We start from the raw sequence: 24,944 nt of genomic DNA on the forward strand, positions 1-24,944 counted from the left end.
TTTTATCAAATGTATTTATTTTCATAACACCATTCTCATTGGTAGATAATGTATTGAGAAAAAGGTATACTTTTCCCCACTCCAATTTATTGTTATAGATACAATATATATTCTATATAATCCCAGGACTACTCCATGCTAGATAGGTGTTTGAAATAACATGCAATCAAATCAAACACCTCAAAATGTTCCAATAAAAACAAGTAACTACAGCACACAAGTCTTGACAGTCAAAATCATGAGAATAAAACAAAATGACTCCTGCAAGATCAGTGCGACTTCCTTGGTTAAATAAGACAAAGAAATCAATTAAACTTAAACAGGTAACTATATTAAATCAGAATTGCTTTCCTTTAACACATGCATATAATTAACATTACACACTGTGCTGTTATATTTCTGTAACCTGCCCTTCAACAAAAACACCTACATGTGACTCTTTACCATTACAGTGACAAAAATATACATAATCTACATTAACACATCAAATGTCTTTGTATATTAGTTATAGCTGAATAATGACCAACAATAATATGTTAAGTGAAGGAGATGTCCTTAAATAATTCTCATCCACTCTACACAAGATAGATAAGGTTAACCTGTCACAAGTATGACATTCAGAAACACTTAATTGTTCTATTCAATACAATTATGCTGGCATAATAGCCTGCTAACTTACCATTTATTTATGCGCTAGCTCAGTATAAATACTAATCTTGAAATTTGAGATAAAATATGCATTTCGTATTTGAAAAGAGCAGGAGCTTTCTCAGCTTAGCCTATAACATATAGTTCATATAATTGTTAGTTAATATACTGTATTTTATTACAGTATATTTAATCATATATCTTAATTGGGTACATGTCTACTGTGGCGTACTCTTGTACACTACAGCTATATAGGCACTGTTCATCTACCTAGCTAACAGAACTGGACTGAAAAGTATACTGACGAAAGATACGATGATCGGTTCATCTGAGCCTCGAGCGGATCAAATCAAAATCTAATTGTATTTGTCACATGCGCTGCATACAGCAGGTGTAGACCTTACCGTGAAATGCTTACTTACAAGCCCTTTACTAACATTGCAGTTGAGAAAAATAATTGTTAAGTAAAAAAATAGATAGTTAAAAAAATAAAAGAGCAGCAGTAAAATAGTAGCGAGGTACAAAATGTTACAAATAACACGAAAACACACAATAGCACAATTGGTTAAGGGCCCGTAAAATCGGCAGCCATCTCCTCCGGCGCCATTCAGTCCAAATGGCATATAATGCTCAAATTAAGTATTGCCCATGTCTGCCTGAAGCTCAGGATAATGCAGAGGATGTGGTGCCTTTGAAAGGTCAATTAAGAGGTGTCAAATTTGGTCCGCTTTGCAGCTATTTTGATCATTCTTTGCCATGCTTAGTAGAAGACATTAACGGTAACAAACTTAATGCTGCTTCAATTTGATGGAAAACTACTTTAATTCAAGGTAAAGCCTGTTGTGCACATGCACAGTATTATGCACCCACCTTGTTCAATGATTTGTTAGGCTTTAAGTACAGCGCATACAGCATGGATGTGAGCAGTGGTGTGTATTCATGGATGCCAAGGGAAGCCAGGCTCCCCCACAAAAATAACAAACAAATTAATTTAGCTTTCATCTTTCTGTGTTTCATAAATGTCCTTCAATTCACAAGAGGCTGAATGTATCTCACAGGAGAAAGCATTCAAGCAAACAAAATAGCAACCCTCTGTCTCTGTATGTGTAGCCCATCTATGCTGTCTGGTCAAAAAGAGTGACATTGTTGCCACCCATAGCATTGAATGCAAGGGAAGCCAAGGAGCATTTGGCCTCCCTTGATCATTTTTTCTATAAAATAGCCAATCAACGTTGAGCTAAACTGAGTGAGATCAGCTATGAATGGTCCTGGCACACCAAAAAAAAAGAAGTCTCAAGGTAAACCAGTTTGGATTTGGCCTCAGACCAATCACATCACATTAGAAGCCAAACATTGACAGAAAACTGGAATTAATTGCATCCCATTGTGTCGTTGTCCTCCAGTGGCTAGCTGGCTAAAATTGTCCCATTCCTAAATTAGCAATGGATAGAGAATTGGACTTGTGGTTTACTTAATTATCCGTACTGGCCAATGATTATAATGGGAAATCTGATCCAACCATAAATTCATACTTTGTGTACCTGGCCCGAGAGGATGGAAGTTCAACATGTAGCTACATGTAGTAATGTTAGGCTAATGTTAACTAGCTGGCCTGGCGCATCATTGCCAATGAAAGGAAGTTAGGGTGGTGAACTAGTATTTTAGCCAGGTAGCCTTGAACAACAAAAAACATTTTTTAAAGTGTATGACAGAGTCATAGATCGTTTAGGCAACAGGAAAGTGGAGGATGGCATTGGCGTTTCTAGGGTAGGGTGAGTCAACATGTTTTTCTACTTGCACAGAAATCAGAACCATGGACAGCTACATCATATTTAGCTTATATTGGTTGGACAATTTTTTTTGTGGTATCTTTTAGTTGTCACTGTATTAGACTAAGCATAGGTGATTAGATGATGTTGAAATGGTGCTGGAATAGTGGAGGCAGCTCCTGTTTTCTTTGTGACTTACGGTAACTCAGTGGTTCTAAATCAATAGTTGTTTCGTAGTCTGAAAATGACAGAAACATTAACTTGCTTGATCATGCTGTAGGCCATGTAACTGTTACATGCAAGATCTTTTGTGGACTTCACCAGACAGAGGTTGCTCTCCTGTTTTGTGATGAAAAAAAAGCTGTGGTTGAATTTATTCTGCTACGGTGTCTTCTTATTGTCTCGACCTTCAGGCCTATATGTTACGGTGTCAAGGCATATGAACTAACAGGTTATAGAGCAAACAACGCAATGATCACAACACATAGGTTGTGATCCCCCCCCCCCCGGCTTGGCTTCCCCAGTGATGTTACCCACGCACCGCGTGGATGCGGGTGCACAACTGGATGCGAGTGCACAACTGTTTAAATGGGAAAGCGTACTTATGTTTTTGGAATGCTCTAAGCTACTTAGTTAGACCCGTTGCTCCTCAAGGAGCATTTGCCATCTATGAACAACTAGTATAATTGTACTGTTGCCCCCCCACAATTTATTTTTATTTAATTTTTTTAATATTTTTTTTTTTTACAGATTGCGCTTGCTAGTCTTACGCATAACCTAACCCATCCTCCTTTATCCGGGCTTGGGACCGGCTTGTAGCTTTTTTGAGAAAGCACTAGGCGGAGTTTGTGGAACATTTCTTTAATATAAATTACCGACCGGTTGGTTTTGCCATTTAAAAAGTTGTGCCTGCTCACATGATGAATGGGCAGGATCTCGAACACATCCTTGTCCATGTGTACAACAGGTGCTACCTCAAGTAAAAGCAGTTTTTCACAACTTGACAGTGTCATTTTGGCACGATCACATCAGTGTCTCCAAATTAAGAAATATTGGAAAATAATAGAAATACATAACGTGATTTATGTGCAATGAGCCTATTTGCTGACCAATTTTGACAAGCTCTTATTGCCTTGCATTCAAAAACAGTCACGGCATCCTCTGCATAATACTGCACTTCTAGTAGTCAGAGCCAACACTTGGGTTGGCCATATCACTCACCCTATTTTTCTCTGTTTAAACCAATTGAAAAGATCTGCTAGCAGAATTCATTTTCATTCCAGTGCCTTCAGCCAGCAAAATAAACAGTGTCTATGATATACTTATAATAATAAATATATGAAATGTATTATAATATGACTTATATTATGCAATTTCAGAAGTTATATATATTAGTCTGCGTTTTGTGCCTTGGTGTAGGGGGCTTCCACAGCCTCTACAAGCCTGTGAGGTCTACAATGGCCTTGATGAAAATGGTATCATCCCTAAGGTAGGAGCTCTTGCCTGTCAGTTTAGCTAATGGACAGAAGAGTGGGCAGCCACTGGCTATGTTCATCTCACTGATTGGCCGCTGGAAAGAGGTAGAGCTGACATCAGGTCGGAAGGCGTCAATAATATGCTCCCTGTTATTCTGATCCAGCAGCATCAGAGTCACCTATAGGGAAGAAAATGAGTAGGGAGACTTCATATTTTGATTGATTTATAATGCAGTCGGTTGTAGTTAATTATGTTAGACATAAGTAAGATCAGGTTAATATGACAGATGGAGTTGAATAAGGAATCAGAAAGGTAGAGAAACTCACTTTCTGACTGAAGGGCCATTTGAGCAGAGCGTCACACTTGCCCCTCATCACCACAAAGAAAAGAGAAAGGTGTGTCCCTCGACCTGTTCCATCCCCATTCAGATACAGTCTCAGACACATCTTATAGCCATATTTACTGGAATAGAACGCTGTGGGGGAAGATAAACTTCTTTAGACAGGCCCTCGGTATCTGCCTCTCACACACACTCACAAGGAAAACATGAGTGCATAAATGTGTATTGGTATGGTATATTTACAATACAGTAAGGATATGCAGGTGTAGAGAATAACATATAATTAGCGTGGATCTAACCTGGTGAGAACATGGCGGGTGTTCGCCCGGCCACAGCGTCCTGCCGGCGGCGTGAGAAGTCAGCGATCTTCCAAACAAACACACCGTCAAAGGTGCAGAACTGGAGCTCCCTCAGAGTCTGGTCTGTCTCAGCTAGCTGTAGATCCCGCATGGTGAGAGTACGCTCTAGTTGACGCACCTTGTTGCTGAGGTTCTCTATCTTGTCCTGGTCTAGTCGATGTTGTCGAGAGAAGGCCTCTAAAGTGAGAGAGCTCCTCTCTACTTCTCTGTTCAGTACACACACTATATTCTCCAGCACTGTCACCTGCAGGACCACAAGGGGAGACCAGAGAACACAATGAATACCAATCCTACACTATGAGTTGCTGTATCTTCAACAACTTCAGATGGACAAATATTCAGGTCATCTATTATAGTTAAATAACAACACGGTACATGTAGGACGCCAGTTTGTTTCATAATTTACCAGCTTGATTATCATTGTCACACAGGAGGAGGGACAACAACCACCACATTTGGACTGCGAAATTTAGACAAGCTAGGAAATTACAGCAGCTAGCCTTCGTACATAACAAATATCTGCTCAAATGAGACCCACCTTATGGTCAAGGCCACTGGTCTGTCCAGAGGCAGCGGTTCCACCCCCAACTGTGGCTGCAGAAGCTGTGGCTCCCTCCTCAGGAGCGCGGTACAGGCCAATCCCAGAGTCCTCCTGCCACTCCCCCAGCCCCGGGGCCTCCGGACGCTGCAGCCGCACCATAGATGTCGCCAGGATCAGACGCATGTGCTCCATGACGCTCGTCTGCTCGTGGTCACTGTGCTTTCCATTATCAATCTGCGGTGACACAACACAAGGCATTTAGCACACAGAGTTAACTAGTCTGTTCGATACTGTTCAGTGTCAATTTCAGATGCCCTTCAACATTGAGATTAAAGCTGGAATTAAATTGTAGAGGGCTGCACATAAAGATAATTTACTCTCTACAAACACTAGATGTCTCTTTTGAGACATGGCTCTCTTAAGGGTGTGTCCAATACTCAAGGGCAGATCTAAATCCGAGATACACTGAACAAAAATATAAACACTGAACAAAAATATAAACGCAACATGTAAAGTGTTGGTACCATGTTTCATGAACGTAAATAAAAATTCTCCGAAATTTTCCATACTCAAAAATATTCTCTCAAATTTTGTGCACACATTTTTGGTTTACATCCCTGTTAGTGAGCATTTATCCTTTGGCAAGTTAATCCATCCACCTAACAGGTGTGGCATATTGAGAAGTTGATTAAACAGCATCATTACACAGGAGCACCTTGTGCTGGAGATAATAAAAGATCACTAAAATGTGCACTTGTCACATTACCATGCCACAGATGTCTCAAGTTGAGTAAGCATGCAATTGGCATGCTGACTGCAGGAATGTCCACCAGAGCTGTTACCAGAGAATTGAATGTTAATTTCTCTACCATAAGCCGCATCCAACGTAGTTTTAGAGAATTTGGCAGTACGTCCAACCGGCCTCACAACTGCAGACAACGTGTATGGCGTTGTGTGGGTGAGCGGTTTGCTGATGTCAATGTTGTGAACAGAGTGCCCCATGGTGGAGGTGGGGTTATGGTATGGGCAGGCATAAGCTACGGACAAACGAACACAATTGCATTTTATCGATGGCAATTTGAATGCACAGAGATATCGTAATGAGATCCCGAGGCCCATTTTTAAAGGTATCTGTCTGTGACCAACAGATGCATATCTTTTTTTATTTCACCTTTATTTAACCAGGTAGGCTAGTTGAGAACAAGTTCTCATTTGCAACTGCGACCTGGCCAAGATAAAGCATAGCAGTGTGAACAGACAACACAGACTTACACATGGAGTAAACAATTAACAAGTCAATAACACAGTAGAAAAAAAAAAATGGGCAGTCTATATACAATGTGTGCAAAAGGCATGAGGAGGTAGGCGAATAATACAATTTTGCAGATTAACACTGGAGTGATAAATGATCAGATGGTCATGTACAGGTAGAGATATTGGTGTGCAAAAGAGCAGAAAAGTAAATAAATAAAAAAATAAAAAAACAGTATAAAAACAGTATGGGAATGAGGTAGGTGAAAATGGGTGGACTATTTACCAATAGACTATGTACAGCTGCAGCGATCGGTTAGCTGCTCGGATAGCTGATGTTTGAAGTTGGTGAGGGAGATAAAAGTCTCCAACTTCAGCGATTTTTGCAGTTCGTTCCAGTCACAGGCAGCAGAGTACTGGAACGAAAGGCGGCCAAATGAGGTGTTGGCTTTAGGGATGATCAGTGAGATACACCTGCTGGAGCGCGTGCTACGGATGGGTGTTGCCATCGTGACCAGTGAACTGAGATAAGGCGGAGCTTTACCTAGCATGGACTTGTAGATGACCTGGAGCCAGTGGGTCTGGCGACGAATATGTAGCGAGGGCCAGCCGACTAGAGCATACAAGTCGCAGTGGTGGGTGGTATAAGGTGCTTTGGTGACAAAACGGATGGCACTGTGATAGACTGCATCCAGTTTGCTGAGTAGAGTGTTGGAAGCCATTTTGTAGATGACATCGCCGAAGTCGAGGATCGGTAGGATAGTCAGTTTTACTAGGGTAAGCTTGGCGGCGTGAGTGAAGGAGGCTTTGTTGCGGAATAGAAAGCCGACTCTTGATTTGATTTTCGATTGGAGATGTTTGATGTGAGTCTGGAAGGAGAGTTTGCAGTCTAGCCAGACACCTAGGTACTTATAGATGTCCACATATTCAAGGTCGGAACCATCCAGGGTGGTGATGCTAGTCGGGCATGCGGGTGCAGGCAGCGATCGGTTGAAAAGCATGCATTTGGTTTTACTCGCGTTTGTATTTACTCGCGTCTGTATTCCTAGTCATGTGAAATCCATAAATAAGGGCCTAATGACCGTATTTCAAATGATTGATTTCTTTATATGAACTGTACCTGAGTAAAATCTTTTAAATTGTTGCATTTATATATTTTTTTCAGTATGATAGTCATCTTTGCACCCCAACAATGGGCAAGTTTCTCTTGATCTACAAGGCTACAAATAGGCATATTTATATGACTAACAAATGAGGTCATAGGAAGGTCAGGTCATAGGAAAATATAAACCTGTTCCCTCTATGACAAACAAGAAACCAGTACTAAAGAGCTGGCTGGGACATTATGTTCAAAGATCATCATATAGATAAAACCTTATCTGATTAAATATAAGTGATCTTCTACACATACCACAGCCTTGCAGCCAACCTCACTGAATGGACATGCAGTCTTAGACTTGGCACAGGATCTGCTGTGATCTAGAAACTGAAGGGAAAGAACAGAAGGAGAAAGGTCAGGGTTATGAAGATGAATGGGGGGGGCAAACCCTGAAATTACCCACCATATTTTAAAATGTGAAGGTTGACAGTTGAGAGAGGTTATTTTGAGCTAAGTTCAAAGGTCCAACTCAAATGGAAAGTGCAACTACCTTTTTAGTTGTGTTATGAGAAGACTTTGTAGTAAGACCGACTTCTACTAAAGACTGATAAATGATTAACATAGGCCATTCTGTTCATGCTCTGGCCTCCCACATGAAAAAAATACTACAGTATACTGTAGTATCACTATATACTGTAGTTTTTTTGCAGACTTTACTATAGTATTCACTATAATGTACAGTGAATACTGTAGTATTTACTGCAGTGTTTTGAAGACATTAATTCAAATGTTATTTGTCACATGCTCCGTAAACAACAAGTGTAGACTAACAGTGAAATGCTTACTTACAGCCCCTTCCCAACAATGCAGAGAGAAATAAATTACTGAAGTACTTACTATTGTGTTTTGCAAACATTACTGTAGTATTCTGTATACTATAGTCTTGCTTAATTAGGTTTTAAATTATTTTATTTGTAATCTTGTCGTTACTTTCTCCTAGAAGAAACTTACTGGACAAACTAAGAGAGCAAATTGTCCATAACCTGTAGGTAGGACTGTGGTCTGAACGGTTAGGTTCCACGCTTCTGCTCTTTTCTATAACCTGTAGGCAACACAATATATGGTCTATACTTGGCATGTAGGTTTTTCAGTAATGGGTGGCACACATTGGGAAATGGGGGAGGGGACCCACATGCAAATACAGGTTCCATTGATGACTGACTGGCACTTGTCTGGAAACCCAGCAATTGACTATGTTGTTTACATATCCTTTCTTACTGCCTTGTTTTTTTGTTTGCATGGTTACTACACGATTGAGGGATACTACAGTGTGTAGAATATGTTCTACAACATTCTATAGTAAGCACTACACAGTCGAGGGATACTAGTGTGGACTATAGGATTCTGCAGTGTACTACAGAATTCTATAGTAAGTACTACAGTATTCTATAGTAAACTGTATTATTTTTATGTGGGCTATTCTTGGCTAGGCAATAATGCATCCTTATTGAAAGCAGCAACAGTATGGCACCAACAATAGTAATTTAGCAGATGCGCTTAGCCAGAGCGACTCACGGGAGAAATTAGGATAAGTGCCTTGCTCAAGGGCACTGACAGATTTTTCACTTAGTCGTCTCGGGGATTCTAACCTGCCCACCGCTCTTAACAGCTAGGCTGCCTGAAAGGTCACAGAGATACAGTAGAGCATAGGGCTGTGCGGTATACCGTATTTTACTATATACACAGGTATTTATGCACGAACCAGTTTGGGTTTTTACTTTACCTTCTATAACGGCATTTGACTGTTTGGTTTGTTAAATGTGATACGCCGTGTGTAACGTCCATTTTTCCTCCACTCTCTCGCTCTACATGCCGCTTTCCACACAGACCTAGTCCCACCCCGTCACTCAAGAAGCGCATTTGTTGTAGTCTGCATGGTCAATGCAGCACATGCAACAATTTTGATGACAACGATGTTGTTTCCACTTTGATCTTAATTTAAATCCACAAGCGTTCTATAATTACAATATTAGTTTGTGTTTATTACATCTGCAAACAGCTAGTTTGTAATTTCTTAGCAAGTTAAGATAAATCGTGTTAGTCACTAATGCTAACCGCTAGTTAATACTTTTATTAGCTGGTTAGCTAGCCAGCTAAGCTAGCTAATACAGCCTTATACCAGTACTGGTGGAGGCTTAAATCAGCATGTTGTTTGTGCAACAGTATCTTCTAAAACAAATAGGAATAAGCAAAGCATGAATATGTTGGCTATATGAATAAAGACTTAATGTAGACAAAGAATATAGGGTCCCCTAGGAAACACTGAACATTACTTTGGTTCCTACCCTGTCACAACTCTTCCATGGTATTTTCATTCGTTGTCATGTCAAGCAACACTCTATTCAAAGTGCCCACTATTATTTATATTCTAACTATATAATTATAATAAACATTCCATTTCCATGATTCCAAAAGTTCACCCAAGTTTTTTGATCTAAATCACAATTGCAACATTTGGTTTCAAATAAGGCCTAGTATTTTTGCCCATATCGTGGGGAAATGATCTCAAATGAGTGCAGGAAATGCAAAAATGGATGGAAATGCAGGAAATGATTTTAGGTTGAAGTTAAATTGAACAGTATAAAACAATCCGAATGGAGAAAGACCCATTGAAATAATTTAGAATATAAACTCAGCAAAAAAAGAAAGCCCCTTTTTCAGGACCCTGTCTTTCAAAGATAATTCGTAACAATCCAAATAACTTCACAGATCTTCAAAGGTTTCTAAAACTGTTTGAATGATGTCCATAAGTATAACAGAACTCATATGAGAGGCAAAATCCTGAGAAAAAAATCCAACCAGGAAGTGGGAAATCTGAAGTTTGTAGTTTTTCAAGGCATAGTGTCTATGGGGTCATATTGCACTTCCTAAGGCTTCCACCAGATGTCACAGTCTTTAGAACATTTGAGGCTTCTACTGTGAAGGAGGAGAGAATGAGAGCTGTTTCAACCAGAGGTCTGGCAGAAGGCTATGAGCTGATCACGCGTGCGCCCGTGAGAGGTAGCTCCGTTCCATTGCATTTCTAAAGACAAAGGAATTCTCCGGTTGGAACATTATTGAAGATTTATGATAAAAACATCCTAAAGATTGATTCTATACATCGTTTGACATATCTCTACGAACTGTAATATAACTTTTTTGACATTTCGTCTGAGCAACGCGCATTATGCATTTGGTTTACTGGGCTAAACGCACAAACAAAAAGGAGGTATTTGGACATAATCGAACAAAACAAACATTTATTGTGGAACTGCGATTCCTGGGAGTGCATTCCGATCAAGATCATCAAAGGTATGTGAATATTTATAAAGCTATTTCTGACACCTCTCATTCGTTATGTACAAAAACCTAATTTGAAATTGGTTTGCTATGATGCATTTCTGATAATAGCAGACCAATTTCAAATGAAGTTTTTGGACATAATGATTAACTTTATCAGACAAAACATACACAATAAATGTAACATGAAGTCCTGTGAGTGCCATCTGATGAAAATCAAAAGGTTCGTGATTAATTTAATCGCTATTACTGATTTTTGTGAGCCCTCTCCTTGGCTGGAAAATGGCTGTATGGTTTTCTGTGACTAGGTGCTGACCTAACATAATCGTTTGGTGTGCTTTCGCTGTAAAGCCTATTTGAAATCGGACATGGTGGCTCTATTTACAAGAAGTTTATCTTTAAAATGGTGTAAAACACTTGTATGTTTGAGGAATTTTAATTATGGGATTTCTGTTGTTTTGAATTTGGCTCCCTGCAATTTCACTGGCTGTTGGCGAGGTGGGACACAACCGTCCCACATATCCCAGAGAGGTTAAGACACTAACAGCTTACAGATGGTGGGCAATTTAAGGTCACAGTTCTGAAAACTTAGGACACTAAAAGAGGCCTTTCTACTGACTCTGAAAAACACCAAGATCGGTACAGCCGAACATCACACCTGCTGGACAGGTACTGGATGGCAACAACAACTGCCCGAGTTACACCAGGAACACACAATCCCTCCATCAGTGCTCAGACTGTCCGCACTAGGCTGAGAGGCTGGACTGAGGGCTTGTAGGCCTGTTGTAAGGCAGGTCCTCACCAGACATCACCGGCAACAACGTCGCCTATAGGCACAAACCCACCGTCGCTGGCCCAGACAGGACTGGCAAAGAGTGCTCTTCACTGACGACTCGCTGTTTTGTCTTACCAGGGGTGATGGTCGGATTCACGTTTATCATCAAAGGAATGAGTGTTACACTGAGGCCTGTACTCTGGAGCGGGATCGATTTGGAGGTGGAGGTTCCATCATAGTCTGGAGCGTGTGTCACAGCATCATCGGACTGAGCTTGTTATTGCAGGCAATCTCAACGCTGTGCGTTACAGGGAATACATCCTCCTCCCTTATGTGGTACCCTCCCTGCAGGCTCATCCTGACATACTGCTCATTCTGTGCATGATTTCCTGCAAGACAGGAATGTCAGTGTTCTGCCATGGCCAGCAAAGAGCCCGGATCTCAATCCCATTGAGCACGTCTGGGACCTGTTGGATCGGCGGGTGAGGGCTCGGGCCATTCCCCCCAAAACTGTCTGGGAACTTGCCTTGGTGGAAGAGTGGGTTAACATTGCAGAGCAAGAACTGGCAAATCTGGTGCAGTCTATGAGGAGGAGAGGCACTGCAGTACTTAATGCAGCTGGTGGCCACACCAGACACTGACTGTGACTTTTGATTTTGACCCCCCCTTTGTTAAGGGACACATTATTCCATTTCTGTTAGTCACATGTCTGTGGAACTTGTTCAGTTTATGTCTCAGGTTGTTGAATCTTGTCATGTTCATACAAATAGTTACACATGTTAAGTCAGCTGAAAATAAACGCAGTTGACAGCGAGAGGACGTTTCTTTTTTTGCTGAGTTTGTGTTGCCACCCTAGGGTCACACTACTCAAAAAGCTGAGGTCTGTTCAACGCTGGTCCGACCAATCTGATTCCACACTCCAAGCTGCTTCCATCACGTGGACTGGGATATGTTTCGTATTGCGTCAGACAACAACATTGACGAATACGCTGATTCGGTGAGAGAGTTCATTAGAACGTGCGTTGAAGATGTCGTTCCCATAGCAACGATTAAAACATTCCCAAACCAGAAACCGTGGATTGATGGCAGCATTCGTGTGAAACTGAAAGCCCGAACCACTGCTTTTAATCAGGGCAAGGTGACCGGAAACATGACCGAATACAAACAGTGTAACTATTCCCTCCGCAAGGCAATCAAACAAGCTAAGCGTCAGTATAGAGACAAAGTAGAGTCTCAATTCAACGGCTCAGACACAAGAGGTATGTGGCAGGGTCTACAGTCAATCACAGATTACAAAAAGAAAACCAGCCCAGTCACGGACCAGGATGTCTTGCTCCCAGGCAGACTAAACTTTTTTGCCCGCTTTGAGGACAATACAGTGCCACTGACACGGCCCGCAACTAAAACATGCGGACTCTCCTTCACTGCAGCCGACGTGAGGAAAACATTTAAACGTGTCAACCCTCGCAAGGCTGCAGGCCCAGACGGCATCCCCAGCCGCGCCCTCAGAGCATGCGCAGACCAGCTGGCTGGTGTGTTTACGGACATATTCAATCAATCCCTATCCCAGTCTGTTGTTCCCACATGCTTCAAGAGGGCCACCATTGTTCCTGTTCCCAAGAAATGAAGTGCTTTGAGAGACTAGTCAAGGACCATATCACCTCCACCCTACCGGACACCCTAGACCCACTCCAATTTGCTTACCGCCCAAATAGGTCCACAGACGATGCAATCTCAACCACACTGCACACTGCCCTAACCCATCTGGACAAGAGGAATACCTATGTGAGAATGCTGTTCATCGACTACAGCTCGGCATTTAACACCATAGTGCCCTCCAAGCTCGTCATCAAGCTCGAGACCCTGGGTCTCGACCCCGCCCTGTGCAACTGGGTACTGGACTTCCTGACGGGCCGCCCCCAGGTAGTGAGGGTAGGCAACAACATTTCCACCCCGCTGATCCTCAACACTGGGGCCCCACAAGGGTACGTTCTGAGCCCTCTCCTGTACTCCCTGTTCACCCACGACTGCGTGGCCACGCACGCCTCCAACTCAATCATCAAGTTTGCGGACGACACAACAGTGGTAGGCTTGATTACCAACAACGACGAGACTGCCTACAGGGAGGAGGTGAGGGCCCTCGGAGTGTGGTGTCAGGAAAATAACCTCACACTCAACGTCAACAAAACTAAGGAGATGATTGTGGACTTCAGGAAACAGCAGAGGGAACACCCACCTATCCACATTGATGGGACAGTAGTGGAGAGGGTAGTAAGTTTTAAGTTCCTCGGCGTACACATCACAGACAAACTGAATTGGTCCACCCACAGACAGCACCGTGAAGAAGGCGCAGCAGCGCCTCTTCAACCTCAGGAGGCTGAAGAAATTTGGCTTGTCACCAAAAACACTCACAAACTTCTACAGATGCACAATCGAGAGCATCCTGTCGGGCTGCATCACCGCCTGGTACGGCAACTGCTCCGCCCACAACCGTAAGGCTCTCCAAAGGGTAGTGAGGTCTGCACAACGCATCACCGGGGGCAAACTACCTGCCCTCCAGGACACCTACACCACCCGATGTCACAGGAAGGCCATAAAGATCATCAAGGACAACAACCACCCGAGCCACTGCCTGTTCACCCCGCTATCATCCAGAAGGCGAGGTCAGTACAGGTGCATCAAAGCTGGGACCGAGAGACTGAAAAACAGCTTCTATCTCAAGGCCATCAGACTGTTAAACAGCCACCACTAACATTGAGTGGCTGCTGCCAACACACTGAATCAACTCCAGCCACTTTAATAATGGGAATTGATGGGAAATGTAAAATATATCACTAGCCACTTTAAACAATGCTACCTAATATAATGTTTACATACCTTACATTATTCATCTCATATGTATATGTATATACTGTGCTCTATATCATCTACTGCATCTTTATGTAATACATGTATCACTAGCCACTTTAACTATGCCACTTTGTTTACATACTCCTCATATGTATATACTGCACTCAATACCATCTACTGTATCTTGCCTATGCCGCTCTGTACCATCACTCACTCATATATCTTTATGTACATATTCTTATCCCCTTACACTTGTGTCTATAAGGTAGTAGTTTTGGAATTGTTAGCTAGATTACTTGTTGGTTATTACTGCATTGTCGGAACTAGAAGCACAAGCATTTCGCTACACTCGCATTAACATCTGCTAACCATGTGTATGTGACAAATAAAATTTGATTTGATGCACATTTCAGAACTTTTATTAAAATCAAAAACATAAAATACCGTCATAAATTTGAAAAATACCATGATATGATATTTTGTCCATATCACCCAGCCCTAGTAGAGCACAGACCTTTTCCCGTGGAATCTTTTTCTTTCCACAGTCCTTGCACTGCATGGGAAACTTCTGGCAGAGTTCATCATGAGCCTGTAACGCATGAGAAGTGGCATTGGTAAGAGAATATCAGTTCATCCCAGAGAGTAAGGAGGACATTCCATAAGCATCTCATCACAACCGTACTCTAAAGTACTGGAGCTAATTGTACATTTGTTGGCCATTGGTGTTCTCCAGATAAGCTCCCTCACCTTGATCTGCTTGAAGTTGAAGGAGACTTTGCAGTACTTGCAGTTCAAAGTTCTTTCTTCACATTCTCTCTCGTTATGCCTCTCTTTTTCACTACGCAGGATGAGGACCTGGCAGGCTTCACATGGTACGTGCTCATACTCGCACTTGCCCTCGTGTTGTGTCTAGAAACAAAAATAAAGAGACACTATTCAAACAAATTGATCACATGCAGCCCGGATTGTAAACACATGGACACAAGCTTTGAGAGGAATAATGGTACATGTTACACCACATTTGAAAACCCCCAGAACCAAATTGAGTAGTTTGACAGCGCTTGTTAGATTTAGTGCACAATGAGGTTTAGTTCTGTGTTTTGAGATTATACCGTAAAGGACAGTCATTCCTTATCAGACTTTATGTAAATTCCTCAAACAAAATGGAGTGGCGTTATTACTGGTCTTAGAATTTACATTGAAGTTGAATGGTATTCGAATTGTAGGTAGGTTTAACACCTGACATTTACTTATGAGTGTACTGTGGGAGGAAATGTGGTTGACAATGACTGTAAACTTGTGCATAGATCCCTTTTCTGCAGTCAAATGACCTGATCCCCCTCGAGTGGCCTCATGGGTGGAATATTATTATTAATGTTCATATTTTTTATTTTACGCTGAAAATCCTGTGTTTCTATATCAAATGTTTTTTCTATATTTCATTCTTCTGTGGTATATAAAGTATAATAGTGGGATGCACCCCAGTTAGCAATTGATTGTGGGTGTTGCAACAGTTGAAGCAGTTTGTTGCACCCAGCAGATAAGCAGGCAGTTAGGGACATTTTCAAGTTCAAATACAAACATCCCCCTCTGAGCGGGAAGCATGATAAGAGTGTGGGGTCTAGGAGTATTTGTGAAGATGTGCAAAGTAAGCCTTTGTGTCTACTAACTAAAGTATTTGGCATTCATGAAACACAAACACAATACTGCTGCACAGTTCATGCAGTAACAAGCAAATTATAACTCAACATTTACTGTGTTTCGTTTTTCTTTGTCTCATCTCAAAAACATGTGGTCGGGTAAAGGAGGGTGGGTTGGAGAGGGTGTATGGCATTTCTGCTCTGTGGAATCACTCCTCTCTGAGCATCAGTGGGAGCAGCAGAACTGGTGAGTACACATCTATTTTCTTCATTTCGACCTGGGACTAACCATACAGGCATGGCCCACTGTAGGCTTCTATGACTAACTCTTACCATAAACAAACCCAAATATAGCTCCACCCACCACTAACTTTAACCAGCATCAACATCACTCCCTAAATGGAAAAAATTTCAGCCCATGCCTGGTTGGTGAGCAACAGTATACATCTTCCTATTCCCCTGTGTATCAAATTATGTGACACTGAATGAGGTTTGTCTTTCATTTCTCCATCTTGACATATGACACTAAAAAGATCAGAGAAACCCCACACATCACGTATGTTCTGCATGATAAAACAAATTATGGTAACACTTCTTTTGAATAGTCTGTAGAGTATCTACAGACTATCCACTAACCCAAACCCTAACCTTAACCCCTTAATCTAAACCTAACCCTAACAGTAACAGTAACCTTGCAAGCATTTGCATGTCAGCAGGTAGTTTTGTTGATAGTATGACCATCTGTAAAGCATCTACAGATAGTCACACTTCATTTGGATAGTCTAAACCAGAGGTTTAGCTAATCAGCAAGTTGTCAGGGTGACATTCATCTACACGTATGCAAAAAGAATGATCTCCCGAATCAGTCCTAATGCATTGTAGATACCGTTAGTATTAGTATCACTACTCCCCCCCCCCCCCCCCTCATGTAAAACTACTGTTGAGATGCAGTACACTATAGGCTAAACTTCTACCCACAGCTTGGAGACATACATGTACCCGGTATCAATCATTACCCAAAACCCCCTTTTCACTGCATTAGCATAGACAAGAATGTCACATATAATTGACATATAACTGCCCTTTTATAACCCAAAGAAGCAAATACAACACTCTGACCAAATAAAAAAGGAAAATGGCCTTTTAAAACATCCCCCATGCTGACATGTCTTGTATTATACAACAGTACATGTTTTTTTAACCTTCAGCGCTGTAGGGCAAAGTTCGTTCCTCAAAAATACTTCCCTGCTGTTTTTAAGGCACTAAAGTCAAAGGACATTTTGAGATGTTTAATATATCAGCCAGTATCACTATCATGACTATTATTGCTAAACATTGTACTGAATACTGTAAACATGGTTAATCTAGCACAGGGAGACTTCGGGACTTTCCACCTCATAGTGTGCCAGTCAAAGCATGTAGGGACTTTCCAGGCTGAGCCTTAATGAGACAAAGGCATCCTGTTTCAAACCAAAAGTTCAAAATCTGTGCCAAATCAAGCACCACAAATTTAATAGTAAACCTACAGGTATGAATTTAAGTCCTTACTATACCTCATATTCTTTGATGCAACCTGTCCAAGAGCAGCCCCCATTGAAACATTTGGCAGGCAGGCTGGCGATTTCTCTACCGGCTGCATTGTCTGGAAAAGCCTTGGGGGGGGGGGGACAAGAACAAAGAGTACTATAATTACATAGCTGTCTGGTTCACTGTGAGCTGTCCAGACAATGTGGGGTATGGTTGAAGGATGTGGTTGGTGCCTTGTGAAAATGACATCTGGCCAACTACCTAAGCAAGGGAATATCCTACATAGTTCACTTCTTCCCCCTCAAGTTTCATTTTCTCCCGCAAGCTTCGAACTGTAATGAATCGGAATCTTGTGAATGAAAACACTCCAGTATTGGTGTCCTTTTTTCGCCAAGAGCAACATGAGTCACCAGTGATATTCTTAGAAGTCAAATTAATGGTACAAACGCTTACCTCATTGCTATTGAGAATGGACTGGGGCTCCTCGTAGATCTCCTCCTGTTGACAGGCTTCACAGGGCTTGGGTCCAGAGCTGATGGAGACATACGTCATGGGATTTTACAGTTAAACATGATTTCAGTGGATTAGCCTCACCTGATCCACTACCAGCATCGCTGATGATCACCAGTGGGATATAAAGCACAGGGCTAAACTAGAAAGATGAATCATGTAACTATGTAGCACTTTGCAAAATACAGGACACTTTTGTTGGGCAAGTCATGTCAAGATACTCAGATCTACAACAAGACAGTAATAGGTATTAATAACACTAGAATTAGAGAGCACGGGCAAGACATACAGTACAAGGACAGGCGCATCAGTATGCGAGGCAACAAATTACCTTCCACGTACTCCTTCACTCATAGCTTTTCCCAGTACAGATTCTATGTGGTCTGACCTCTGATAATGATTTCTTTACATTTCACAAGTCAGAAATGTCCCGTCTTGAACATACATCCAATAACTCACTGATAATCAGGTGATAAAATCAGGACATCCTGTAACTACATAATGCTGATGCTTAACTCCATTCCAACTTCTTTCAATTCCACTGCACATTTTTGACTGGAGCTCACAAATTAAAAAAGGGGCAAAAACATAGCTCTTTCATTTGTAGCAGCATGTGAATTATAAACAATTCCATGATGCCACTTCTCTTTAAAGGACTAAAAACGTCTGACAAAAATGTAAGATCATTGTAAAAAAGAAGGGGGAATCACAGAAAAAAAAGGTGCCCAAAGTTAAGAACACCAGTGTGTTAATGATCAGATTAACAAACATAAATAATTAGGCAGTGTGATATGGAGAGTAAAAACTCCTGGTGAGTAGACATCTTGAGTAGTAATCAGCAAGAGCAGCTTGATCCAGTGTTACCACCTCCAGAGCTAAAATCCATTCCAGATAATCCCAGTGGAGGCTGGACCTGCATTAGTGTTGATCATCTGACATTACCACACTCCCACCGCAGACAGACACACAGTCCATGATGGCTCATCAAGTGGAAGGGTGAGATGCTGATGGGAGCAACAACACCACCACAGAGAGACGCTGCAGTACTGCAACTACAGCAGGACAGGGTGGGGTGGAGCAGCATGCTCAGTGAGAAAGGGTTTTTAAAGGTGGGGGAAAGAGCAGGGTTTGCAGAGCCGGGAGAGTGGCTGAGGGGAGGAGGTCCTGTAGTCTACCTGGTGAGCAGTTTGAAACAGTGGACACAGAAGCGATGTCCACACTGAGCCTGGACCGGCTTCCTCAGGACCTGGTGACACTGCTGGCATTGGTATTTAGTTTCCATGGAAACAGCCAGCACATTCTTCGGGATCCCTTGGAGGGAGGAATCTAAAGAGGGCAGGGCCATGCTCCTCCATCAACTTCTGATACAGCTTCCTGTGTAAACAAACATCAAACACTTATGAGTAGATCGATCAACTGCAGCGAATCCCCCTACCCCCTCCCAGGCCACTGCAAGTTTAGGCTAGCTACAGAACTCAAAACAGTTATGTTTATTCATTTGCAGCTGTTGCACGTGGGATGCATTCACAGTTGTGCACCCCCATAACACATCCACATACAACTTCAGCACATAGTATACAAATTATTCTCGTAATACTATCAAAGGGTATAGTGATGTCCCTTCAAGACATCTTGTGAAAGAGAAATAAGATGTGAAAGGGGATGTATTGTGAAACAGATAGGCCTACCAACTGCCAGTTGGGTAAAGTAGAATAAAGGCCATTGTAGAATGAACACAGGGTCTGGCTTGTGGGTTGCTTTGTACAGAGGTAACTTGTGATCCTGCATGTGATACATGTTTTGTCATATGACACAGCTGGGAAGAACTAGGCTAAATGTGGGTTGTGATGAACAAAGCTGTGATGACAAGTGCATGACTTGGCAGTAAGGTACAACAGACTACAACCCTATTTCATACAATATACCAATGGTGACCTGCCATTAAGGGCAGGTGGGGCTCTTGTTATTAGTTTTTTGAAATGATAATAATTGAAAAATAGAGCATGTTCTTTTGGCATTAATTCATGTCACAAATCAGTTTGCGAGTTTTTTATTTTAATAGTTGTACTTAAAAAAAATAAAAAAAATTTAGAGCCGCATACAAACATGGCCTCGTTCTTGAGTAAGGCAGCTCCAAAATACAGATGTTTTCAGCCCATCTCAGTGCTTACTGTGGTGGAGGGGCAGCCAGCGAAAATACAGAGCGTAAGCGTTTGTAATCGTCGCCGTGATTGGCTCAGTGTTCTGTCACTCATGGGGACACTGCAGAATCTACAGGGCGAGCTAGGCTTGTTCAAACACCCTTGGGTGTTGCCATAGATTTACATTAGAAGTGCCTGTCCAAGAAGGCCCAAGGTCATTGGCCACAGATAAAATGTCAAATCACGTAATAGCTATCCTAGCTTTGATTGGCCTGATCATGTCAACATCATACTTTCAAAACCTTCGCTAGCAAGCTAGCTAGCTAAACAAGCCGTCATCATCATGAATCACATCGACATTCTACTGGCAAATCCTTTTCAATTCTCGTCAAATGAAGAGAAAGTATAGATAAAACGTATCGGTGCTCATCGATCATAAACATTACACAACAAGTCGGAAATCACAAATTCAACAATGAGTGGTTTGGAAGGAATAAGTGGTTAACTGCGAGTGTCGCAAAGCAATCCCCATTTTGCTTCGCCTGCCTGCTATTCGGTGGAGGGTGTGTGGTCCAAGTCTGGGTTTAAGGATTTAAAACAGCTGTCTGAAAAGTTATCTTTTCAAGTTTAAAAGGATAAACTTCTGTTGGTGTCCATTGAAGTGCTGAACAAATAGGCCTACCTCGTCGCAGCTTGTTTGCTTGCACTTGCTTATACTTTGAGCTAAGTGTTAATGAGAACAAACATTATGAAATTTACTAAACATAAATGTAATAATGTTTGTGTATTGTTCAAAAGTCACAACTCATCTTGGCATTCATTACTATTGAAGGAGAATTGCGGTTCTTATCGAGTTTCACAAATCCACAAGGCGTCAGTAGAAACCATATTTATTTAAGCAAGTCAGCCATATCAGCTATGGTTTTTAAAAAGGCAGTAAATGAGGCTGAATGAACGGTTTCACTGCCAAGGCCCCGCTGATAGCCAGGTGTAGCGGTGGTAAGTGGTGCTGAAGGAAAGCTCCACTGTTGGGACAGCTATGTAGGCCTAACAGTTTGTGGGCACCGTTTGTCATCGTTATAGTGCAATTAATGCATTGTTTAGTGTTGTGTAGTGGCTTTGCTGGCATGCATCTATAAAAATTGGGTGAATTTGCCCCACCAAGATTTACATGCTAAAATCACGACAGCAATATATAACATATATCAATATATAACATTGTAACTGCAGCATTATTACAAGTTTTAGGCTTGCTTGAGTCTCCATAGAAACCATATCAGTAAGACAGGCCAAGCGGAGAAAAGATGGCCCGTGTAAAACAGAACCATAAAATACATTACTGGTATCCTGGAGACCATAGCGTACCTAGGGATTTGTTATCCCTAATCAGTAAACCATTGGTAACAGAACATGAGCAGGGCTCTGGTTAAAAGTAGAGTCAGGTAAACAGAGTTTGCGGTCTGTGGCAATTTATCAATTCCTATACAGCAGAGAGTGAACACCCCACAGCAAAGGGTTTGTCACACAATTTACCGATCCAATCAAACCAGCTAAGTAGATGCAATGTACAAATGACCTCTACTAACCTGTACCCCCACACATTGACGGTACCCTGTATTTAGCTTCATTATTGTTATTTTATTGTGTTACTTTTTGTATTATTTTATATTACTTCAGTTTGGAGCTATTCTACTACTACTACTACTCAGCCACAAGATGGCACTCTCTTTTACTTGAGTAAAAGTAAAGTAATTTAACATAAAATGACTCAAATAAAAGTGAAAGTCACCCAGTAAAATACCACTCGAGTAAAAGTTTGAAAGTATTTGGTTTTATATATACACTTAAGTATCAAAAGTAAATGTAATTGCAAAAATATCAAAAGTAATTGCTTATATTAAGCAAACCAGAGGGCACAATAGTCTTGTTTTTCAAATGTATTTACGGATAGCTAGGGTTACACTACAACATGCAGACATCATTTACAAACAAAGCATTTGTTGTTTAGTGAGTCCGCCAGATCAGAGGCAGTAGAGATGACCAGGGATGTTCTCTTGATAAGCGAGTAAATTGGACTATATTCCTGTCATACTAAGCATTCAAAATGTAACGAGTCCTTTTGGTGTCAGGGAAAATATATAAGTAGAAGTTGTCTACAATATAAATAGTAAAGTACAGATACGCCAAAAAACAACTTGAGGAGAACTTTAAATTATTTTTACACCACTGCTCACACTGCAACTTTGCAGCCCCTCCACCAAAAATAAAGTTAATCTATCACGTTCCTCTTTAAGTTCTTCATTAATCTTTCCAAACCCTAATTTCATGTACTTGTTGGATAGGGTGAATCACTGGCTCTTGCACACGAGCTACATGGTCACTTTGTGGATATAATTTTGACAATAGATATCTATTGTCTTGGCCAGTTTGCTATCTGAGAAAGATTTATCCAATTAAACTAATGGGAGGTGCCATATACAATCCATGACAGATTAGATTTTTTTCAATCATTAGCACATCTATTTTATCAACTTTAGTTTCCTCAAATGTTTGGCAACTTGGACCATCCAGTGATGGTGGATTGATATTCAACAGACCTCTGATCATTGGTAGGCTATTTCGTGTAGGCTGCAATAAATACAGAGGATCTCGGAATTGAACCAATGTATGAACGCTCTGGTTTTGAATCACGGTTCTCTGTGCAACTCAAGAATCAAGACCATATTAGCCAATCTCTGGGATACTCAGTATCTCCAGGACAGGCCTACTCATCACAAGTGTCCCAGAAAGGAAATTCCCCCGCTAAAGGGGCGCAATCTCACAGTCCTCAGCTCCACACCGTAAAGACGTAGCCTACTCAAGAAGCACTGTCAATAGGCCTCCCACTGACCCAGTAAAGCCAAGGCATTTCTAGATCCGGGCCGAGGTGAACGAAGCCTACTTCTTGGTCTCAGAAAGGCAGCAGCGATACACTAGGTCATCTGCTACATCCTCCTTCTCCCGCAGCAACCCCAACAGCCGGGCAGAGCCTAATCTCTCCTGGACAGATGGTAGTAGCACCTCTTAACAGACAAAGGGATGCAACTAACGAGAAACGTTGTTCCATGCAGCACGCAACACTCGAACAGAGTGGAAATAAATTCCAACTGACCAGGGCGCCAATAAAACATACGTCTAGGTCTATGGAAGGCAAATAGAGATGCACCAAGCCATCAGATGCACCTCTGCTGCATATGCACTGGGTCCCAATAGGTCTTTGGAAACAAGGACCTAAGAAGATCAACGAAAGTGGCAGTCCATGAAGCAGTCGGACTCCACACACACTACTGTTTTACATGTTTATTTAACTAGACAAGTCGGCTAAGAACAAATTCTTATTTACAATGACAGCCTATTCCGGGCCAAACCCGGACGACGCTGGGCCAATTGTGTGCCGCCCTATGGGACTCCCAATCACGGCCAGTTGTGATACAGCCTGAATTCGAACCAGGGTGTCTGTAGTGACGCAGTGCCTTAGAACGCTGCACCATTCAGGAGCCCCAGCGTAGAGAGATGGACACCCTACCGCTGTCACACATCCGCCACTCGAGGCCCTGAACATCAGATACTTTCACACAAGTGCACACTATGGGAGAAAGGTCAGAGAATTTGGAAGACCTAATGCAGTCTCATAGTGCAGTGTTTAAATGAACCATTAGGAAACTAGATTGAAATCCAAAAATCTGTGTTCAAGATTGTAAAAAGGAAGTACTTGTACAAATGACAATTGTCAGTGTATGCTATATTTGACCGGCAGATGGTAGCTTTTATGCCTTTCCCTAACCTAAACCTCACTGAAACTATATCCAACCTTAACCTAACCCAAATTCCTAAACCTAACCCGAATTCCTAAACCTAACCTAAACCTAACCTTAAATTCGTTTCAACCCACTATACCTAAACTTAATTGTTGTTCTGCAGGTCAAATTTCCACTTCCTTTATGCTGCATTCGTGACATCTCGTAAATGTGTAAATACAAACATAGGACTGGGAAAAATCCACTTGAATGCCCCTCCAACTCGTATTACTTCTGGGAAACCTGTCTATCAAGATGCGTTTTAGTGCTCGTCGGAGCTTCCTATTTCTTAGCTGCGATGTCGGAAATAGGACTTTGTTTCATTCATGTGGTTTTTGGTCCGAACAATTAGTCAACCGGTAACATTTTCACAGGCTTATAATAAAGTTCACTTGCTTGTTTAACATTGACAATATGGTCAAACTAGCTACATTACCCATATTGTAGTTGACAAAAACGCACATGGTCATCGTTTAGTTTAAAAAGGCAGTTAACACACTGTTCCTAGGCCGTCATTGAAAATAAGAATTTGTTCGTAACTGACTTGCCTAGTTAAATACGTTTTTTTTATTTAAATAAAATATTTAAAAAACGTCACAACTCGGCAACAAACATTTTCTCAGTTTCCCCACTTGAAATTCCAGCCTGTAGGGTCATTCTAGTGAACTAGGAACTTCCGATAACTCATAGCACGTAAACGCAGCATCTTCTCTGTGCTCCAAGTTACCCACTTGCAGCTCTCTGACATCATATCATGTCAAAAAAAGTTGTGTTAACAGAAATAACAAAATACAAATTGAACACATGCTTAAATAGATTTTTGTGCATGCATTTACATTAATG

At 41.6% G+C, this 24,944-nt stretch overlaps 1 protein-coding gene across 2 annotated transcripts in view; it reads right to left on the bottom strand.

Annotated features, from left to right (window-relative positions):
• traf2b (Tnf receptor-associated factor 2b) overlaps positions 1 to 24,944 on the bottom strand; it is a 27,120-nt gene continuing 2,176 nt past the window's right edge. For both annotated transcript variants that reach the window (XM_029651687.2, XM_029651696.2), the window contains 10 exons: positions 19,300 to 19,498; positions 18,068 to 18,146; positions 17,641 to 17,739; positions 15,195 to 15,356; positions 14,962 to 15,036; positions 7,796 to 7,870; positions 5,131 to 5,367; positions 4,533 to 4,836; positions 4,220 to 4,368; positions 1 to 4,071 (listed from right to left, as the gene is read on the bottom strand). In XM_029651687.2, the coding sequence (XP_029507547.1) occupies positions 3,853 to 4,071; positions 4,220 to 4,368; positions 4,533 to 4,836; positions 5,131 to 5,367; positions 7,796 to 7,870; positions 14,962 to 15,036; positions 15,195 to 15,356; positions 17,641 to 17,739; positions 18,068 to 18,146; positions 19,300 to 19,469 (1,569 nt within the window). In that variant the 5' untranslated portion in view covers positions 19,470 to 19,498 and the 3' untranslated portion in view covers positions 1 to 3,852. The remainder of the gene's footprint in view (positions 4,072 to 4,219; positions 4,369 to 4,532; positions 4,837 to 5,130; positions 5,368 to 7,795; positions 7,871 to 14,961; positions 15,037 to 15,194; positions 15,357 to 17,640; positions 17,740 to 18,067; positions 18,147 to 19,299; positions 19,499 to 24,944) is intronic.

The sequence above is a fragment of the Oncorhynchus nerka genome, linkage group LG4 (genome assembly GCF_034236695.1).
Source record: "Oncorhynchus nerka isolate Pitt River linkage group LG4, Oner_Uvic_2.0, whole genome shotgun sequence".
Classification (NCBI taxonomy): domain Eukaryota; kingdom Metazoa; phylum Chordata; class Actinopteri; order Salmoniformes; family Salmonidae; genus Oncorhynchus; species Oncorhynchus nerka.